Source organism: Hyperoodon ampullatus (assembly GCF_949752795.1).
Source record: "Hyperoodon ampullatus genome assembly, chromosome: 11".
NCBI lineage: Eukaryota > Metazoa > Chordata > Mammalia > Artiodactyla > Ziphiidae > Hyperoodon > Hyperoodon ampullatus.
The window spans coordinates 72,417,757-72,440,213 of NC_136924.1; the positions used below are offsets into that span (position 1 = coordinate 72,417,757).

A 22,457-nucleotide genomic window follows, 5' to 3' on the forward strand; every position below is an offset into this window, starting at 1 on the left:
AGCATATTATTTTTCTTCAAGCTATATTTTACTTAGTGGGAAAAAGAGTTAATATCTCTGTTCATTCTCATACCTGTAGTTATTTTATTTGTTCATATAGTAAATAAAATATATTTTGACAAAAATGTGAGGTCAAACGAAAGCAAATCATCTAAATTTTAAAATTTGGTTTTATAGGAGTTCCATCTGGAATATGACAAATTAGAAGAACGGCCTCACCTGCCATCCACCTTCAACTACAACCCTGCTCAGCAAGCCTTCTAAAAAAAGACTTCCCTTTTCTTGGGGTATGGCTGTCTCAGCACAATACTCAACGTAACTGCAGAACTGATGTGGCTCAGGCACCCTGGTTTTAATTCCTTGAGGATCTGGCAATTGGCTTACGCAAAGGGTCACCATTTGAGGTCCTGCCTTACTAATTACGTGCTGCCCAACAACTAAATTTGTAATTTGTTTTTCTCTAGTTCAAGCAGGGTCTGAATTTTTTCATTTATTTTCTTTTTTGCCAGCAGACAGACTTGGGTCTGTAAAGACAAGCAAGTACACTGACAAAAGTTTACCGTTTAGTTTCTAAAATGTAAAAAAGAAAACCCACAAAAGACTCAGCAGAATTAGACCACAAAATTTGCATTGTTCATTGTAGCACTATTGGTAATAAAATAACAAATGTTTGTGCATTTTTATGTGAAGATCCTTCTCGTATTTCATTTGGAAAGATGAGCAAGGTCTGCTTCCTTCATTTTACTTCCCCTTCTGTTTTTGAAAGGCAGTTTCGCCAAGCTTAACGCAAGAATATATGACTGTTTAGAAGAAAGATATTGCCACAATCTCTGGATGGTTTCCAGGGTTGTGTTATTACTGAGCTTCATCTTTCCAGAATGAGCAAAACACTGTCCAGTCTTTGTTACGATTTTGTAATAAATGTGTACATTTTTTTTAAATTTTTGGACATCACATGAATAAAGGTATGTATGTACGAATGTGTATATATTATATATATGACATCTATTTTGGAAAATGTTTGCCCTGCTGTACCTCATTTTTAGGAGGTGTGCATGGATGCAATATATGAAAATGGGACATTCTGGAACTGCTGGTCAGGGGACTTTGTCGCCCTGTGCACTAAAGGGCCAGATTTTCAGCAGCCAAGGACATCCATACCCAAGTGAATGTGATGGGACTTAAAGAAGTGAACTGAGACAATTCACTCTGGCTGTTTGAACAGCAGCGTTTCATAGGAAGAGAAAAAAAGATCAATCTTGTATTTTCTGACCACATAAAGGCTTCTTCTCTTTGTAATAAAGTAGAAAAGCTCTCCTCACTGCAGTGTTGACTTTGATTTGAAATTGTGAAATTATTTCTTCAACATGAGAAACAGAGGAAAAACAACCTAAAGTTTTACAACTGAATGGTGTGACTAAACGATTTAAAACATAGTCTTTTTTTTCCAGCTTTTGACAGCTTATTTAATGGAACCATATACCGTTTCACTTCTAGGTTAAAAATGTAGACATTCTTAGTATTAACCAAGTTCAGAACAGAGAAAACTATTTTTTAAATGAATAATGGCAGCATTAGAAATAAAACTTCCTGAACACTCTTGAGACCCAATCAAAATACTCTGCTTTTGTGAGAAGTGTATAAGATATTTCTTGTCAGACCTTTGAGATATATCTTAAAGAAGTAATGTGCAAATTAAGGTAAGCCAAAGAGGAGGAGTGGGGTAGACTTCCCTTTCAATTTGATCTCCTGGTTATTTCACATACAAGTTGAGGGATTCTTTTCCATCTACAGATACTATATTTTAAAATGTTTGAAGACTGAAGCTATGAAAGCAGAACTAGAGATAGAAGTAAAAAAACAAAAAAGTTCATTCTTTAAATTTTCATTTTTAATGTATTTTTCTATGAAGAGTGGAAGTTTGGGGCTTCCCTGGTGGCGCAGTGGTTAAGAGTCCACCTGCCGATGCAGGGGACGCGGGTTCGTGCCCCGGTCTGGGAGGATCCCACATGCCGCAGAGCGGCTGGTCCCGTGAGCCATGGCTGCTGAGCCTGCGCGTCCGGAGCCTGTGCTCCGCAACGGGAGAGGCCACAACAGTGAGAGGCCCGCTGTACCACACACACACAAAAAAAGGAAGTTTATTGACATGTACCAAATCATGTTTGAAAATGAAACATTTATGACCTTGCTGTATTTGTATATCAGGAATATAAAATGACTTAAGATTTACCTTTTTCTATATTTTGAGATACGAGAAACTGACATAAAAATATCAGGATTTTTTAATCTTTAGATTTAAACCAAAGCATCTCTTCTGTAGGAAAATGGAATTTATGTATTCTAGTTTTTTTGTGCAAAAAAACTTCACAGAACACATATATAAGTTGATACCTGTTAAATCCAGAAATCGATTTCTTAAAAAGAGGTTACATTTTTTCATCATAATTTATTCGTAAAATGTAACTTTTCCTACATAATCATAAGAAACAGCTGGAAAGAAAAAAAATAGAAGGGGATCTTTATTCTTATGAATATAAACATAACAGTATAAAGTGTCACCACCATCATGACTGGTAGGTACTGTGTGAATGACTCAAAAACAAAATAGCTCAAGTGGTTTGTTGTCTGGCCTCTGGCTGTTTGCTTTAACTGCCATATGCAAAGTTTTAAGTGCACACTTTTCCAGTTTTCTGAATTCTATACCCTGAATCATCAAAATGAGAAAACTCTTACATGTAAACCAACTTTTTATAACTTGTTAATAAAATTGTCAGAACTTGTCAGAAATTACCATGTTCTTGACTCCAAATCCAAGTTTTAAAATTCTATTTGAAATCTTTAAAATATGATATTAAACTCTTTAATATAACACACTGTTATATTCCTTGGTTTTATAACTTGTGGTTATATTGTACATGTACAGAAGTTGACATAAACTAATATTTCAAATTTTCTTTCTTAGATTTAATCTTAATTTTTCCCTATATAACTAGTGTCATGTACATTATGTTAAATAATTTCTGTGATTATACTATAATTGGCTTTCTGGAAACAAGCTATTTAGTTGCAAAGGAAAGGCCTTTCAGCTATTTAGTTGCAAATATATTTTATGCTTCTTGTGGTGATACTATAACAAACTCCATTTTCAGGGATTTTTCATTGCACAGATAGTTTTCCTTAGATACAACAAATTTTAATTAAGAACTGAAAATTTATTTAAATTCTTACAGTATATAAACCATTTAACTGGTCTTTTCCTTTTTGCCACTGAACTAGGGACACAGTAGGTGCTTGGTAAATACATGTTGATTGAATGGTATAAGTTGATAATTTGAAAATGTACAGATTAAAGCAGTTGGCTTTGAAATAACTTTTTTGCTGTAGTTCCATTTTCAAGAGAATCTTTTTTAAGGATTTTCAATTAATTTTCAAAACTTTCAAATTTTTCCCACTCTACCCTTTCTAACTGATCCTTCCTCTGAATCCTCCTTCATTCCAAAACCATAGATCTTCCATTCTTTGGCATCTGAGCATGGCTGCACTTATTTTAACTTAAATTTGGTTAATAGCATCAATTTTGCAAAAAAGTTGCTGAAAACCTAAATGTGCATGTGTGTAAAGAAAGGGAATGTCTGTCTTTAACGTTCTCTCTTAACCATGGCTTGTGTAGTTAACAAAGAAGATACAGGAATACTTGGTAACTGGTTCTGTTAAAACAAGTCTCTGGAAAATAAGCCAGACATATCTCAATTGTCTTTAAAACCTAGATCCTAATGGCATGTCACAAGGTTCTCTCCTTGCTGCTAGTGTTACCGATGAATTATATCATACCATGAATAAATGACAGATCTAGGAGATGAAGCAAATAAACACATTGAAAGTCAAAATTGGAATCTAAATCTAACCCAGTAATTTTTTTTTTTAAGTTACATCAAATAGGACATATTGCACCAGGATAATTACTTAGTTTTACACTTTGGTTTCTAAAAGGATGGTGGAATATACCATGGCTTAAGAGTGGTTCATATGTAGATCAATGTAAATTGTGATTTTATTGCCAAAAATACTAAAGTAATCTTCAACTACATTAACAAAAGTAGTGCTCAGAACAAGGTAGGAAGTCAGCTGTGTTTTAAGAGCTGCCATGACTGGGGAAGGCAGAAGAAGAGAATGTGGCATGCCTTCTAGCCACCAAGCAACATACTAAGTGTTTTACATGCATTAATACATCTGTCTTCAGCATAGCATCATGAGGTAGGTTTTTGAGTATCCCCAAAATATCATTAAAAAAAAAAAACAGGAAGAAGGAATGTTTAGCATTAGAGAGTAAACTTTGGAAACAGTACTGACTTCAAGTATCAAACTCAAGAGCTGTCAGTGAAAGACACTTCATTTGTGTAACTGAAGGGCAGAACTATGATCCGTAAGAAAGATTTCAGCACAATATTAAAATGTAACTGAGGTAATTGAGATTTTGAAATGAGTTGGTTTGTAAGGCATTAAATTCAACCTCATCCAACATAACCGAGGAGAGACGGGCTGGACAGTGTTCTGTATATAAGGTAAGGAGTTGAACTGGGTGACCTCAAGAGTTCCTGTCATTGACTGAAAAAATGTTTAAGTGGGATTACTGTATTTCAGCAAACCTGTTTGCCAACAATTTTAAGGTACACCATTATTTTGTATATCACTAAGGAAAAAGTTAAATTGAAGTATGAGAAATCACCAACTACAAAATGCATAGCAATTTCAAAGATGTCATGCATGGGAAGAATTGAGTTGATGAGATGTAGCCTTTGAAGAGGAGACAGTGGACAACTAAGGAAGACATAACAGCTGTCTTCAAATATAAGAAGGTCTTAGATGAAGAAGAGGGCGAGTCTCAAACCAGCAGGTGGAAGTTGAGACATTTTGGTTCTCTATTTTAAGGTGCTGTCCCACGGTATTAAATGCTTCATGAAGTGAGGATTCCATCAACAAAAACGTTCAAGCAGAAACTAGATGACTATCACTTGCTATTCAGAGGACTGAGAATAATGTTGGATTTGATAACTTCAGCTCTTTTAAGATGTTGATACTCTTCTTCACCTGAAGTTGAAGAAGGTGTCATCAGGGCTAAAAATTATATACTTAAAACACTGACCTAGTCTAAAATGCGCTCTTCTCTGAGTCATAGGTAAGGTTTATTTTAAATTACTGCAATATCTTTGGAAAGGAATTTAATCAAAAAAGAGTTAAGACAACTTCCCTCAACTTTTTTTAAAATTTTGGAATAGGAACATGAAACATTAAAGCACAACAAATAGTAAATTATATGTATGTGTATATTTACCAGATTTATTTATGTATGTAGTTCTACATTCAAAGGAGTGAAGAGATAGTTATTAAATTTTGAGGTGAATTTCAGCCTGCAATTATACATTGCATTAGTGCGCAATCTCCTGTTTTTTGCCACAGTAGTGATCACAAAAATTAAGTAATAATCCTCTTACTCATAAAGAAAACTGATCATTAAATTTGATTATAAGAAGCTCAGTTTGAATTTAGACCACTGCAGGAGCTCACCAGAGTCAAAGTTACCCTCTAGTTAGGTAACTCTCAAACAATGTGCATAAGAATCAACTGTAAAACATATTAAAATACATATTTTAGGCCTTATGTTTACATACTCTGATTTTTGAATGTCTAGGGAGAGTCCAAGAATACAAAATTTAGTTAAGTATCACAAGTCATTTCTGAAGTTAGTGAACTACCAATTACACTTAAACTATACTTTGCCTACTGTGTATTAACTAGAATAAAATAAAATTCTGGTGAAACCCAACGAAGTTGACCTTGGGATAATGCATTCCTGTGTATCGGGGGCATTTTTACTTGATACTTTCTACTGTATCAACTAGTGTTCTAGTGCAGAAACTACATTATTACAGTAGCATTTATTAGAGCAGAATATGAGAGCTAAATCCATTTCCAAGTATAACAAAACAAAGATGCTTCCCCCCCCCCTCAAATCTTAGCTATTTCCTAAGGATATTTTTGCTAGATTTCCACTTCAATTTGTATGCATAAAAACTGCTAAGGGCAGCTATGTGCATTATCAACTCTATGTCCATCAACAAACTTTTTTTAAAATCCAGTCATCCTGTTGTATAAATACTACGACCTGACAAGATTTTAATATGTTTATCATAAGAATTCAATATTCAGTTTAAAAAGCTAAATATTTTCCGTTGTCTGCCACAGTTTTCCCTCGGTCATTTAAATGACTTCTTTTTTTTTAAAAAAAAACTTATTTTTGGCTGCATTGGGTCTTCGTTGCCACGCGCGGGCTTTCTCTAGTTGTGTCGAGCGGGGGCTACTCTTCATTGCGGTGCGCGGGCTTCTCATTGCGGCTGCTTCTCTTGTTGCGGAGCACAGGCTCTAGGTTCACGGACTTCAGTAGTTGTGGCTCGCGGGCTCTAGAGCACAGACTCGGTAGTTGTGGCGCAGGGGCTTAGTTGCTCCGAGGCATGTCGGATCTTCCCGGACCAGGGCTCGGGCCCGTGTCCCCTGCATTGGCAGGCGGATTCTTAACCACTGTGCCACCAGGGAAGTCCCTAAATGAATGACTTTTTGAAAATTCACAATGATGATAGTCTTCATTGTCATAATTTCCTATCTCTGTTGAAAACCCAAATTATTGCATAGTCTAATAGCTTATGACCACCACTTGACACTTGCCAAAATACTTTAGCTAATAACCTACTTACCTTCTCTATAGCAAAACTAAGTTTTCATTTCCAAGGCCTGATAGGCTTCTACCACACCACAAATATATTTCGACATTTTTGTTAGAGAAGGTGAAATAAAACGCCCTATGCCCCAAGTGGTAGTTCCTTTAAGCAATAATTGAGGATATTAGGTGAGGAAAACAGAAATTTTCACTATGAATCAGAGCTAGTCTCTTATTAATTTTCATAAGCATATCCTGAAACATAATGTTCTGCTAACATGCATTTGTATTTAGCCTAAGTAACGTTTTGACCACATAATTTAATTTTTAAAACTTTCAACAAGTGATGTTTTTCTTCCAAACTAATCTATTCTCTAGTATATACTGAAGATAATTTTAGGAATAACACATGAGAGTTCTTTAAACATTTTGGAAGAAATGCATCAAATTTCAAGTGTTATGATGTCAACAAGTGGCTGGGTGAACTTGATTATTTCTCAGACCAGCTCAATGGATACTCATTTTTAATGACAAAACTTTGAACTTTGAAATTGATGATTATTCAAAAATATACAGCTCAATGAGGAAAAAAATACATGCAGGAATGACATAAATAGTTTCATCCTTTGTACAAAAATAAAGATTTGGGGCAGCCAGAGTGCTTTGAAGCTACCTTTAAATCTGTTACATACTGAACATTTATTTTAAGATGCAGTTTTAATTACCATATGTAACAGTTGCATGAAAAATAGTCTGTCTTAAGAGAAAATTTGAGCTGTTAAATATTTCTCCCCTTAGGAGTCAGACATGTTTGATTTTTTATTTTCAATGTTTTAAGTAATTTATTATCTTCAAATGGTTAATATTCTTGAAATATAAAACAAGTTATGTCCCTTTATTGAGTGAAAATTATACCTGTTTTTAAAAATTATTTTTTTCAGCTTATTCTAAATGATTTAATATTTGAATATTAAATTAGTTGACTTGCACATCACTTTTTGGAATCCCAATTCTGTCTAATAAATATGAGCCCAAATCATTTTGCAATCATAATGTTAATTAGTGAACAACAAAACCCACCATCCTAGAAGTGTTTGTAGACTAGATAACATGGAAAAGAAAGTGCAGACTCTAGTTTTAGGGAATGTTTCCAACTTCAAATTATCTATTTTTCTTAGCATTTTGGGGTAAGGATATGACCGTAGTTTTCTAAACCATATCAAAAGAGAATACTGAAGAAATTTAAGATGAGCATAAGAAGAAAGGGCCTAAGGACATGACAGTTATCTTCCCACATCTGAAGTTTGTAAGGCAGATTATCATTTGTAAGGCAGACTATCTTTAACCTGTGTAACACCAGAGGGCAGAATAAGGATATTTACATGGATGTTATGGCAAGGCAGATTTCAATTTACAAGAAAGTAAATTGTACATCATACATTTTTAAAAGGTCCAAAAATCAGATGAGTAGCATTAGGAGTTAATGAATTTTTCTTTCTTTTTTTTTAAATAAATTTATTTTTGGCTGCATTGGGTCTTTGGCTGCGTGGGCTTTCTCTAGTTGTGGAGAGCAGGGGCTACTCTTCCTTGTGGTGCGCGGGCTTCTCCTTGCAGTGGCTTCTCTTGTTGTGGAGCACGGCTCTAGGTGCGTGGGCTTCAGTAGTTGTGGCATGAGGGCTCAGTAGTTGTGGCTCGTGGGCTCTCGAGCGCAGGCTCAGTAGTTGTGGCGCACGGGCTTGCTTGCTCCGCGGCATGTGGGATCTTCCCGGACCAGGGATCGAAGCCGTGTCCCCTGCATTGGCAGGTGGATTCTTAACCACTGCACCACCAGGGGAGTCCCAGGAGTTAATGAATTTGTCATCACTGGAAGTGTCCAAGCAAAAGCAAGGAAACTGTTATTAAAAGTATTAGGTGATTCCGTGCATTAAGAGGATAGGCTTTTCTTCTACCCTAGAACTATTTAATGACTTGTATTAACATCTAGTTGTTCCCTGTGTTTACTTCTACTTTGAATAGCTTGAATTTCTAACAAGTCTCTCTGAAACCTAAATACTACACTTAATCTCCCTCTCCTGCATAAAACAGTACTACTTATATTTGCTATGCATCTAAAAAAGAGCTATTTTCAACACAAGTGTTTCAGAGTAAAATTAAACAGGAGGATTAGATTAAATCATCAGCTCCTTGATTCTCTACCCACTGCCCCCCCCTTCATAGTCAGGTTTCACAATATGGATGTTGATCAAGCCTAACCATACTTGAATATAAGTATATAAGCACATTTAAAATCTACTTGTATTACCTACATTTCTTTTTTATTAAATACAGAAATTCCTTAGAGATGGTATAGTACAGTAGAAAAAGAATGGGTCTTGTAATCTGCCGTAGTCAATACATGTGCAATCTTGGAAAGTTACTTAATCTTGTTCCTCGTCATCTCACGGTAAGATTAAATTAGAGCATTTGCTTATAGTAGGTGTTCAGTAGGTGTTGGTCCATTTCTCCAAAGACAAACACTCTCCCTTTTAGTCACTGTACTAGGAGGTGCTCTCCATATTTGGGAATTATTAAAAGACCCTTTAGGGCTTCCCTGGTGGCGCAGTGCTTGGGAGTCTGCCTGCCGATGCAGGGGACACGGGTTCGTGCCCCAGTCTGGGAGGATCCCACATGCCGCGGAGCGGCTGGGCCTGTGAGCCATGGCCGCTGAGCGTCTGGAGCCTGTGCTCCGCAGCGGGAGAGGCCACAACAGTGAGAGGCCCGCGTACCGCAAAAACAAACAAACAAACAAACAAACAAAAAGACCCTTTAACAGGACTAGGTGCCGTTAGAGTGTAATACCCAAGTTTTTGAAGAACATGGGAAGAACAAAATCAACTTGGAATAAAAATCATGAAATGTTAAAACTATCTTCTAGTTCAAAACCTTTTGTATGGGGAGGAGGAAACAATCTAAGAACATCAGTTATATACTATTTACTCAATGTTGAGACCAGAATTTCTTAGCTTCTTGCTTTCCAATTTCAAAGCTGATTTCCCTTTTACTACATATGTGTATATATACCTCCCATAGAAGTTCACTTCCATTAACATGATAGGTGGCAAGAATTTAGGAAATCCAGCCAGCACTTCCAGTACAGTATTATGAATTTACTAATATGAAGTGATTATCTGTGCTTTTTGCTTTTCTTTTTCAATTGCAAAAATAAAGGCTGTATGCAAACAAATTTGAACTTTGAAAAAATATTTTTTAATAATCATTCTTTACTATTTCAAACAAAATGCAAAGTCTTTGGAAGCTCTCCTGCTTAATATGTAGCTAGGTAATATTTAAGATCCCTTCCTGCTGTAATATGATTATAAATATTTAGAAATAGTAAGTAGTGTCCTCAAAAATTATATGCTCAATATAATAGGTAAAGTTTACGGATAGGAAAAAAATAAATGTAATTAGAAAAGATAGTGGCCACACAGGAAATTTATTTCAAATGTAAAATTCTCAAGCTAATAACAAATATTTAACATTCACAATGAAGCATGGCAAGAAAGTTAATATCAGCAAGCTGGAAACGATTTAGTACAACTGTAAGCATTTTTTAAGTTAAGACCAAATAAAAAGGAAACTTAATTTTCTGTGACAATAACAAAATCTAAAGTTATATAAGCTAAATGGAAAGGATAAATTCTCTCTATATATTTTTTGTTGTTGGATCACTCATGCTTTCATTCATATTTATTCTTACCTAGTTATTCTAGTTGCAAATGTCTAAAACCTATCCAGCATGTGAATTTTAATGAGAAAAGGTGATGATACAGTATTAATTTTCTCCCCTATATATTTTAGCTATCCAAGTGTACAGTAGCAGTTTGTTATTGAAAAACTTCACAATGTACCAATTTTTAAAACCATGTATAAACATTTTCCCAACATATTCCAAATTCCCTTCTATTCCTAGGATACCAAAGCCCTACTTATGATCATTCTTTTTAGAATCTTTCAATAAAAGTATATATACATACGAAATTGTATATTGCAACTTTAACATCAGTCACAGAACTTCTTGAAGAATACTGATCATGAGAACAAACTATAAAGAACAATGGTTTTAATGTCCTTGTTTAGATAGATTTTATTTTTCTCTTAAAAAGAACTTCATCAAGGCTTGGCCATGATTCTCCTGAAAACATTGTTGTAGACAATGAAGCACATCAAATAAGTCAGTCTGGTTCTGAGTATTGCAGTTTTAATCTTAATTTTAACTGGTGGACAACTATGCAAAGAAAGGAATCACTTTTCTTTTTCTTTTTTCCTGTGCCTCTGCCCTCCACGGGAAACAAGATGCTCAGTGACCTCAGAGCTTAGCATCTCTGACGTCCCAGGGGGGGTCTTACTACTATTCTAACTTAAGAGAGTCAATGATGACCTGTTTTCAGAAACTGAGAAGCTGACATACCCAACCTTCCTTGGAAATGTGAAAAGGCAGCCCCACCTCAAATAAATGAAACTGATAACAAACACAGTGTTCCATTAAGGATAAAACAGAAATTTGGAAAGTCTTTTGATATGTTTGACTTTCAATAAGAAACACATGAAATAATGAAAAGTTCAGAAGAGAAGCAAGCTAATTTAAAAATAGGAAATAAGAGGAGAAAAGTAAATGTTTAAAGAACAGAAGGCTAGATGGCAACAGTTTCTTCAAATACTTTTAGAATAATTATAAAGAAGGACAGTGACTAAATGCAGAACTTGAAAAAATGGATTTAAAAGCCTTTAAGAATTTAAGTTAAATTAAGACAGAATTTTCTGATGTTTGTTCTCTAGATTTACTTGGAAGACCATCTTGCTTCAGTTTTGAGGCAAAGGGTTCATTCACAGAACTCTTTGAGCTCTGGAATCATTGAAAAATGAATCATTAAATTATTTTTAGACACCCCCATCCCTGTGTTTTATGAACGCTATAGGAATTAATTCTGCCTCAAGGTCAAGTTGCTCAGCATATCAGAGCTATGAGATCTTATAACAGGATCTTATTTGCTAACCACTGCCTCAGATCTTAGATTGGCTTTAGCCTTCTTGAAAAGGAAGATAATTATAACCTGCCGTAGGAAAAAGATTCACGCTGAAAATCTGTGATCTTAGGTTAAGCTGCTTCAACTATTAAACTCACTTTTCCTTTCAGGTAGTGTGTGTAACCACTAACAATTGTCTTTATGCCAACAGAAAGGGAAGAAAATAATATAATTCCTAGGTAAAGAAGGAAAGAAATCTAGTCTCTTAAAACCTGATAGGTATTAAAGTACAAAGTGTCTTCTCCAAACCCTGCACCTTCTTAATTTATTCAGAAAAACACTTAGGGTCTTCCTGTAATTAAACTTGCTTTACCCCTTGCTTGGAAATACTGTTACCTGCCACATCAAGGAGTACTTCAAAGTAGCAGATCGGGACTTCAGCTGAAAAGTACTACACCAGTAAAGTAACATTTGAAATCCAAGAAAGAGAAGTCAAGAATTCCATGACTTGGTGTTTCCATATTCATCAGGAACATAACTGAATTTAATTAAGAGTATATTCATTTGGGACTTGCAAGTCAAGAAAAATATATCTTTATATATTTTGCAAAGTGAACATTCTGAGTCTTCAAAATGTAGGTCGAAATAGTTCTCCAAGTTTGATGTTTTGATAGAAGTGTGGTTTGGAAAAAGATCATCTTAACTTTTTTTTTTAAAGGTCACGAAAAGTATAGAGGCTGAAGGTATGCGCGGGCGAGGTGGGGAGTTGGGTGTGGAGGGAAGAATTAAGAGAGCAGGACGCAGCTCTAGGAACGGTACCTGTCCCAGCGTGAGTCTGCACGCCGCTATCGCCTTGCACAGCGCTCCTGGAAAGCTCATCTACAAATTCCGGGATGGGCCAAGGGTGGCAAGACTCCTAAGGAGGGAGACAGAACAGAGAAGATCCTGTTCTCAGGAGGCCGGGAACGAGGGGACGGTCCTGATGGGGAAAGTGGTGTCTCCTTCCAGGGCTGCAAACCTCTGCACCTGTTTCCTCCGGTCCCTACTCAGTCAGCCCCAGCCGTAGGGCAAATTGAGTTGGGGTCGACCCGGCAGCCGGAGACCTAAGTTGCCGCGAGGTCCACCCAAGACCCAGGAAGCGACTTTCCCGGGTCTTGCCGGTCGCAGGTTCCTGCCCCCACGTGCGTTGCCTCCACTGCAAACTCCGTCTGACTCAACCTGTTTGACTCCTCTCCTGCTGCCCTCCGGGCCGGGCTGGGGCTGGGGGAGGGCCGGCTGCGCTGGGGCGGTTGGCAGCGCCGGGACCCTGAGGCCCGACCGTTACAGCGCTCGCTGGCGGGGAGGGGGCGGTAGCGTGTCACGCCTCCCGCCCCAAGCGTGCGCTCCCGCCCCAAGCGTGGGAACTGGCGCCAGGGTTTCCCCGGGGGCGCCCCCCAGCGCACGCCGCTCGCCCAGGGGTTTCCAACCGAGTCTTGCTGGTCCCGGCGGCCCGTTTCCCCGGAGCGCCCGCCGCCTGGCCGCTGGCTCACTCTCCCCGCTGGCTGACCAATCCCCGTTTGGAGTTCAAAATTCCCGCCGCTTCACTTGCGCTACACCCTCTCCCTCGTTTGTTTTTTGTTTTGTGTTTTAAACTTTCACTCCGGTTAAATTATATTGACCCTAAGCTTTTATCTCGGATGTCCCTCCAAAGGGATTTAACGAGAATCCCGAGCGCCAGCCGCCGCTATCCCCGGAGCTCGCCCGCCCCTCGCCCACGGGAAACGCCCCGGGGCGGGGCGGGAGGACTCCGGTCGGCGGCGGGTGGGGCCGGGCGGAGCTGCCTCCCTCGCGGGGGAGCCCCCGGGCTCGCCTCAGCCCTGCGGCTCCTGCCCTCGGGGCAGCTGCCCGGCGAGTCCGCGGAGCAGCGGCAGGCGGGCGATGGAGACTGGGAGACACTGGGCGAGAGGAGGCGGGGTGGGGGAGGCGGGGAAAGCGCGGGGGCGGAGGCTGGCAGGGGGCGCTGGAGGCAGGAGCCGCCCGAGCGCTCCGAGCGCCCGAGGGTGCAGGAGGCTCTGAAACCGCGGCAGCGCCGCGAGCCTCCGAGGCCCGGGCGGCGGCTGGGCGGGGAGGTGGGGGGTGCTGCCGCCGCCGGGGGCGTCGCCGGCCTCTGCCCCTTTGTTCTCGCGCGCTCCCCCTGGCCGCCCACTCCCCTGCTGTCGCGCGGCGGCGGCTCCTCCCGCCCGAGGCAGTCGGGCTCTGCGCCGGGGGCGGGAGGGGGCGGGGGGAGCGTGCCTGCCGCCGGGAGTGGGGGGCGATGGCGAAGCTCCGGGTGGCTTACGAGTACACGGAAGCCGAGGACAAGAGCATCCGGCTCGGCTTGTTTCTCATCATCTCCGGCGTCGTGTCGCTCTTTATCTTCGGTTTCTGCTGGCTCAGTCCCGCGCTGCAGGATCTGCAAGCCACGGCGGCCAACTGCACGGTGCTGTCGGTGCAGCAGATCGGCGAGGTGTTCGAGTGCACCTTCACCTGTGGCGCCGACTGCAGGGGCACCTCGCAGTACCCCTGCGTCCAGGTCTACGTGAACAACTCCGAGTCCAACTCCAGGGCGCTACTGCACAGCGACGAGCACCAGCTCCTGACCAACCCCAAGGTAAGGACGCCCCGTGAGGGATGCCTCGCTCCTGCGGAGATCTTGAGGTTTGGGGGGAGCATCAGTGTTAGACCCTTCGCGGGGTGGCTCGGAGTATGCTCGCGTTACCAGAAGGCGACGAGGCTTCGCAGGCTATACTCAAACCAGGAGTAAGTACATGGGGGAGCCCCGGGCCCCCCGGTCCTTCAGGCGGATTTGTGCACGGCGACCCGTGCGTGGTGCCCGGAGGCTTTCTTTACACACCTGTCTTGCCTGGTCCCAGATTTTGAGGCCTTGGCCCAGCTTAGGTTAGGGCCCTAGAGGATTGACTTTGGAGAAATGCAAGGAGCCGAAAGTTAACTTTTCCTCCGGTTAAAGCCAGTGCTTAGCGGGGATACACCTACTCCGTCGCATGGTCAAGGTCCGAGCTCCCACTGGCCGCGTCCAGAACTCGTCTTGGGAGGTGCAGGGAGTCTTTTAGCCCCTTGAAAGATGCTAGAGGTTTCCTTGCCTTTTAACTCTAGACAGACGTTTTTAACTTGAGGTCCAAAGATGAACTTTCGTGGGTCGACAAACGACGTGGAATCAAACGCGAAATTCTCCGTAGATCCATTTTGGGCGGGTACGGCGGACTCCTAGATTTCATGAAATAGATTCTCAGAAGGGTCTAGAGGGAACCTAGTGACTCCCAGACTCTGTGTGTCTAGAAACAATTGGGAGCCACCTGGGAAACGGTAAAACTTTCTGAAAATAGAAAACCGTCCGTGAAATGTACCGAATATTCCTTCCTTTGCAACTTTTTTCGTTCTCACAAGCAAAAACGAAAAAACCTGGTTAAGACTCGAGGGATGGAGAGCAGAGAGAGGGACGCTCAGAAAACTGTTCCCAGTGGAGAAAAAAACATAAAAAGCAGTTCCTCAGTCTGTGAACTAATTGAGCTTTGTAGTACACCTGATTTTGCAAGAAGGATTTTCTTTCGTTTTTTCTTTCTTCTCTTGGCCTTTTTTATTCTTCTTGTTGCTTAACTATCAAAGTAAAGATGTGTATCTTCTTTAAAGTTACTGGCATTTTCCCTCTTTGTGAGAGCAGTGCTTGAAGATCAAGCAAGAAAGCTGTCCAGAAGGGAATGAGTCTTGTGTACACAGGAACAACTTTAAGTGTGACAGGATATAATTATATCAATCCAAAAAAAGAATTCTATCTCAATATTTTACAAGTATTTAAAATAAGCTTATCATTTCTCTACAGTAAACCTCTTGTTCTTGTCTCCTAAACAGTAAATTCTTGAATTGGGGAAATTTTAAAAAGGGAATTCCTTTAAAGAAAAATATATGACTTCTCTTAAAAAAGATGCTCTTGCTAACAAAGGAAGAGGACTTTAAAAATGAAGATAATATATAAGCAGTAAATATAGAAGTACAGAATTTAGATAGAGTATAATGTTCAAAGTCTTGAAGAAGCAATAATGTTTCAAAGACAAATGTTGTAAATTAATCTGCTCAACGTTCAGGAATTTTAAAACAAATTGCAGGGTTTTAGAAACATCGCTTTTTTCAGGATTAAATCAGTAATATAAAAGAAAGGTGTCAAAAAGAAATAGTGATTTAGAAATTATATGGTAGTTCATCATTTTAAAGGTGTTGTTATAATTGGTGAAACATTGCTAATTAGTTTAAGATTGTGGTTCAGGCACTAATAAATTACATACACGTTTTTCAGTCAGTGGCTAATATCTAATCAAGACATTGAGAAGATAGAATTTACTACCTAAAGGCTGCTTCACAATTTCCAGGTAATTTTGAAGGATCTGACAAAAAAAATAAATTGAGATTTAGGACATAGATTTTTAAATTGCTTGGAAGGAGTGGTAATGCTTTATATGTAATCCTAGGATTTGATATTTCTCTCTTTTTGTTGCAAATAATCAGTTTTCTTCCAGTGCCAGTTTGGATCCTGGCAACAATCGTTTTGAAGAAGTATCTGAACAAAATAAGATTTTATAAAGTAAAGTATACAAGAAATGACAGAACTGCAGAAAGATATGTTAATGTTACAGAAAATGATGAACAACATCCCATTCAATTTAGTCAAGGTTTCCTCGGCCAAAGCAGTATATATCTCTTTATCCAAATTATGATTGCACTGTACCATTTATAGAACATAAGTATGTTCTTTTGCAGTCACTTTTTGACTTTTGAGCAATGAAGTGCTCAATTTGGAAATTCTCGTAAGCAATTAGTGATGGAAAAATTCAGCTCAACCAAAATATTGTGCCCGAGTCCAGTATGTAAGCAGAATGTTTCCACAGTGCCTTTGCAATTAGGCAATACCCACGGCCCGCTGCTGTTGCATCTCGGCTACCCAGACCTTACCTTTTTATTGAAGGCCTGGGTGCCCCACCCATTCTCTTTGTAGAATGTCTAGCTTCCCCACAGTGTCATGGATCCTAATCACCTTCAACTTTCTCTTCTTCATGGCCCACTACCACAAGAAGCCATTTGGGAAATCTCTTTTTAGAAAAAGAGAACAAGGACTTTCTCCCCTCCCTTGAGTTTGCTGCATTAGATACAGTAAAAAGCAGGGAAGGGGAAAGAATATTGCACATATCTAACATCTTAAGCCATAGACTACTAAAGAGGACAGTGTGAATAAATTTGACCTTTGACTAATAATTTCTTTAAAATATCTTTAAGTCCTATTCAACTTATGTTTTGAATCATATCCTTGTTTCTAAAGCAATCACCATATTCAGCCATGTAATATAGTACTCAAGCCAGTTATCCTAATTATCAAGTCAAGTCCTAATTATCCACAGGGCAAGGATCTGCTCTTTGAATTGACCGTAGCAAAATCTAAATTTGGGGTCAGCTTCCTCTGGTTACTGTTCTCATCACTGCCTTATCTCTTTGTGACTCGCAGTTGTGTGTGCTAAGAGGTTTGGTTCTCATCCATAGCCATACATTAGAATCACTGGGGGAACTTTAAAAAGAAATTCTCGGGGGGCTTCCCTGGTGGCGCAGTGGTTGAGAGTCCGCCTGCCGATGCAGGGTACACGGGTTCGTGCCCCGGTCCGGGAAGATCCCACATGCCGCGGAGCGGCTAGGCCTTTGAGCCATGGCCGCTGAGCCTGCGCATCCGGAGCCTGTGCTCCGCAACGGGAGAGGCCACAACAGTGAGAGGACCGCGTACCGCAAAAAAATAATAATAAAAATAATAAAAATAAAATAAATTCTGGGGAGTTCCCTGGCAATCCAGTGGTTAGGACTCCATGCTTTCACTGCCGAGGGCCCGGTTCAATCCCTGGTCGGGGAACTAAGATTCCACAAGCTGCGTGTCACGGCCAAAAAAAAAAAAAAAAAAGATAAAAAGAAATTCTGATGCCTGGGTCCAGCCTTCACAGATTCAGACTTGGTCTTTGGTGGGTCCTGGGCATTGGTGTTTTTTAAAAAGTTCTACAAGTAATTCTAGTCTGTAGACAGAGTAAAAATAAACACTGGCTTAGAAAATGTCCTCATCTGTTGTGCAAGAAAAGTAAAATAAGAACTGAAAAGGTTCATTATGATTAATATTTGTGTGTATGGGTTAAAAGATGTTACTGATGCTACTGAATATAGGGAGTTGGTTTGAAAGTGGGACTCAAATTCTGCAGGAAAAGAAGAGAATCATTTAAAATTAGTTTAATGTAAATGAAACGAACTTATGCAGTTCCAAACATTTAAAATTGGTTTAATGTAAATGAAATGCACTTGTGCAGTTCCAAACATTTGCTTTTGCCTCATTGATTACATTGGATTGCAAAGAAAAGATGAATTTTTTAAACCAGCCTCTTGTATATGGAGCAAGAGAGAGCAGGTGATTAGAGGCAATATGTTTTATTTTTGAGTTTTTTTCTTTCTCTGATATGAAAAACCTAGAAAGAGAGGACAAACGTCTATTTCTAAGAAACCAGTACTCCTATAAAAGTAAGAGAAATGCATTCAAGAGAATAAAAACTTAGGTAAGAACTAGAAGAGTCTTCAGGCTTTAAGTATATACCCTGAAATTGGATGTAATGAACGACAGGGAATTGTGGCTTAGTTACCTTCTTGGTTTCCTACACATCCATACTAGTGTGCCTCTCCCCCCCAGCACACACACACCTCCTGTGTAGATGGTGTGGTCTGCTAGGGTTAATTTCTGAACTCCATCCTTGAATTAAATGTGCAATACTTTGTGCTCTAGGGAGGTCCATCATATCAAAACTAAGTAATAAAAGGCTCATCTGAATTGTGACAGCTTGTCTATAGTCTTTATTTCTCCATGAAAAACTAGCTTACTATGGTTGTTTTTCCTCTGGTGATGATATGAAGTAATATTGGGGATGTACATAAAATGTAATCCACAAATACTTTTTCAGCATCTATTATGATCAGAGAACTGGGCAAAAAATGGGAGGACATACAAAGATGAGTTCATTCATTTAACAAATATTTATTAATTGCCACTTTGTGCTGTGAGTGTGTTTCCAGGTTCTAGGACTGGAATAGAGATCAGAACAAAGTCTCTGCCCACATGGAGCTTACATTTTAGTGGAGAGTGACAGACAAGAAATAGATTTATAATGTAGTATCATGTAACAATATGTGTGCAAAGAAAATTCAAGCAGCATAAAAGTATAGACAGTGATAGAAGGAATGAAGGCTCCTCTTTTGCATAGGATGGTCAGGGAGGGTGGCTCTGATGAAGTGATATTTCCAGAGACCCAAAGAACATGAAAAGATGATCAGTGGCTTAATGATCAGGGACATAAGGGAATGAATCATGTGGCTATCTGGAGAAAGAGTGTTCCACAACAGCAAGTGCAAAGGCTCTGAGGCAAGTGACTGCCAGGCCTGTGTGAGGAACAGTGAGGATGACAGTGAGTAGGCAGAGAACAGTGGGAGATGAGGCTAGGGCCTTATAGAACATTATAAGGACTTTGGATTCTAGGCTAAGCATGATGGTAAGCTATCTGACATTAAGCAGGACTGAAATAGAATCAGACTCAGACTTTTAAAAAATTTAAATGATCCCTCTGGCTGCTGAGATGAGAACAGAATGTGTGTGTGTGTGTGTGTGTGTGTGTGTGTGTGTGTGCGCACGCGCACACACACACACATACTGACTTGTGCAAAGGCGAGAGGATCAAAGGCAAGATTGGAAATAGGGAGTCCAATAGGACCAGCGAAAGGTGATGGTGACTTAGATCAGGGAGTAGCATTGATAAGGTCCACTGATGGGTTGGATGTGAGGAATGGGAGAAAAAGGAATCGAGGATGACTACAACGTTTGTGGCAAGCACAGCTGGGGATGGAGGATTATTTTATTAGATAGGAAAACTGGAGGAAGAGTGATTTTGGAGGAGTCTGCATGAAAAGCAAGGGTTCAGTTTTAGATATGCCTAACTGACATACAAGTGAGGATGAATTCTTGAGTTTCTTCCCTCAGGGAGATCATTATCTAACAGAGGAGATAAGGTATCGAACAAGGCAAAACCTCAAGTTCTGCTGGGAGGTACAAACAATATGACAGAAACATCTAGAGTGGAATGATTAGGGGAAAAGCTTCCTGGAGAATGAAGCATTTGCCATGAAATTTTGAGAATGAATAGAATTTTTATCTTGGGAGGAAAGGCAAGGAGGAATGAAGAGAACATCAAGGAAGAGAAAAATGCCAGGAGCAAAGCTGTGGAGCTGTGGAGTATGGGCTGTATTGGAGGATCAGCAGGTGAACTGGTGTGGCTGGAACCCAGGGCACAAAGATCAGAGCCCTGGGGGTAAGACAGGAGAGTAAATTGGGACCAGTAATGCAGAGGTCCTTGACAGATAGGATGGGTTTGGTGGACCTTGGGAAGCCATGGTAGGAAGAATAATGCCCGCTACCAAGGATGTCCACACCCTAACCCCCAGAAACTGTGAATATCTTATGTTACACAGCAGAGGGGAATTACGTTTGCAGATGAGTGAAGTTTGCTAATCAGCTGACCTTAAGATAGGGAGATATCCTGGTGGGCCAAGTATAATCACAAGGGTCCTTAAATGTGGAGGAGGAGGTCAGAGGGATGCAATTTGAAGAAGACTCAACTGACTGTTGCCAGCTTTGAATACAGAAGGAGGACACAAGCCAAAGAATGCAGGCAGTCCCCTTTTCCAAGGGAGTGGGAAAAGGCAAGAAAATGGATTCTTTCTTAGAGCCTCAGAAAGGAGTATAGCCCAGCTGGTGTCTTGATATTAGTTCAGTGAGACCCATTTTGGAATTCTGACCTTCAGAATTGTAAGGTAATACATTTGTGTTGTTTTGAGCCACTAAATTTATGCTATAGCAGCAATAGGAAGCTAATACAGAAATCAAGGAAGGCTTTTGAGTAGGTGACCAATATGATAAGATATTTGAAAACTTGGTCAGATAATATCCACTTATATTATAGCTCTTTAGAAACAATCTAATCTGCAGGCTGCTAGGATTTTCCTGTCTGAGATTACTTATAATCCTTCCCTGACATCCATTTGTGGATGCTTTTATGAAGATCTCAATTATTTGTAAGAACTCCCAAAATTATGTATCTCAAACTCTAATTAGAAACTTTTTACTTTTATAAGAGAGATTTGTGATGTTACAATATATTTCAGTTAAAGTTTGGAGGAAAAATGAATATATTTTAACACAAACTTGCCTCAGAATTATAAAGATTTTTACCAGTTGTCAATTTTGTTTATCTAAAATGTATTTGGTACTCATTTATGAATGAAGATGTCAAGTTTTATTTACCTTGGGTTTAACATTTTTTTTCCCGTCTTTAGCAGAATTTCATATTGAGTTCCTAGATAAACAGTACATTTATATTACAATTATCATAAATATTCACAGTAAAATACTGAACAGAATGTTTTTTTTTTAAATTAATTATTTATTTATTTTTGGGTGTGTTGGGTCTTCGTTTCTGTGCGAGGGCTTTCTCTAGTTGCGGCGAGCGGGGGCCACTCTTCATTGCGGTGCGTGGGCCTCTTACTATCGTGGCCGCTCTTGTTGTGGAGCACAGGCTTCAGATGCGCAGGCTCAGTAGTTGTGGCTCACAGGCCTAGATGCTCCGTGGCATGTGGGATCTTCCCAGACCAGGGCTTGAACCCGTGTCCCCTACATTGGCAGGCAGATTCTCAACCACTGCGCCACCAGAGAAGCCCCCCAGAATGGTTTTTAATATTACATATGTTTCTTACTATTCCTCATACTGTGTCTTTGGTATTCTCTAGGTCACATAAATCAATGTGTAAAAATTTGTACTTTTGAGTTTTAGTAATATCCTCTTTTCTTTTAAAATAAACACTTATAAAATTGAAAACTGGAATTCCCTGGTGGTCAAGTGGTTAGGACTCAGTGCTTCCACTGCAGGAGGCACAGGTTCAATCCCTGGTCAGGGAACTAAGATCCCACAAGCCATGTGGCATGGCCAAAAGAAAAGGTGGAGGAAACTATGTGCTTATTAAAATATTTAAATTTATGATCATTTTTGTAAATAAACTAATCAAGCAAACTTGTTTCATGTATTTGCTTGGTTGAGTAGAGAGTCCAGCAGATTGGATCACTAGAAATTCTCTGTATACTGAAGCGCATGTGAAGAAATATCCATTCATCTAAATTCTTCTGTGCCATTCATCTAACTGATGCAGTAGACCAAATGGACTTTGAAACCTTATCCAATGTCCAATTTGCTAGTTGTAATCTAACAATACTGCAGCAGCATATATTGATGTTGTATCTCATTAGCAGAAATTAAATCCTAGAAAATTACATTCTAAATCTTAGGAGTTTAATCCAGTTTTTCCTGTGTAATAAATATATTTATACAATTGTCTTTACTGACACAACTTTATTTTAAGATAGTTCTTAAGAATGGAAAACCAGACAATAATACTGCTTAGTGATAGTAAGATCTATTCTGATTATAATTACCTCTGTTTCCTCTGTTACAAGGAGAAAAATGACAAAAGAAAATCATCTTTATCTCTCTAACACCAGCTTCTATTCTGGAATCTTTTGTTTCTATCAATGGTATCATTATTCTCTGGTATTAATACTTTTTCAATTTTCACTGCCACTATCCTGGTCAAAGATA

The 22,457-nt window shown here is 39.5% G+C and overlaps 2 protein-coding genes across 8 annotated transcripts in view; both read left to right on the forward strand.

Annotated features, from left to right (window-relative positions):
• The window catches only part of CNOT2 (CCR4-NOT transcription complex subunit 2), a gene marked incomplete at both ends in the record, with an annotated part of 70,220 nt that extends 69,956 nt beyond the window's left edge, over positions 1–264 (forward strand). For all 7 annotated transcript variants that reach the window (XM_079715089.1, XM_079715090.1, XM_079715094.1 and 4 more), the window contains one exon: positions 178–264. In XM_079715089.1, coding sequence (XP_079571215.1) covers positions 178–264 — 87 coding nt within the window. The remainder of the gene's footprint in view (positions 1–177) is intronic.
• A 13,747-nt stretch (positions 265–14,011) lies between these two features.
• The window catches only part of KCNMB4 (potassium calcium-activated channel subfamily M regulatory beta subunit 4), a gene marked incomplete at its 5' end in the record, with an annotated part of 69,457 nt that continues 61,011 nt past the window's right edge, over positions 14,012–22,457 (forward strand). Inside the window, one exon of the mRNA XM_079715199.1 lies at positions 14,012–14,347. Coding sequence (XP_079571325.1) covers positions 14,012–14,347 — 336 coding nt within the window. The remainder of the gene's footprint in view (positions 14,348–22,457) is intronic.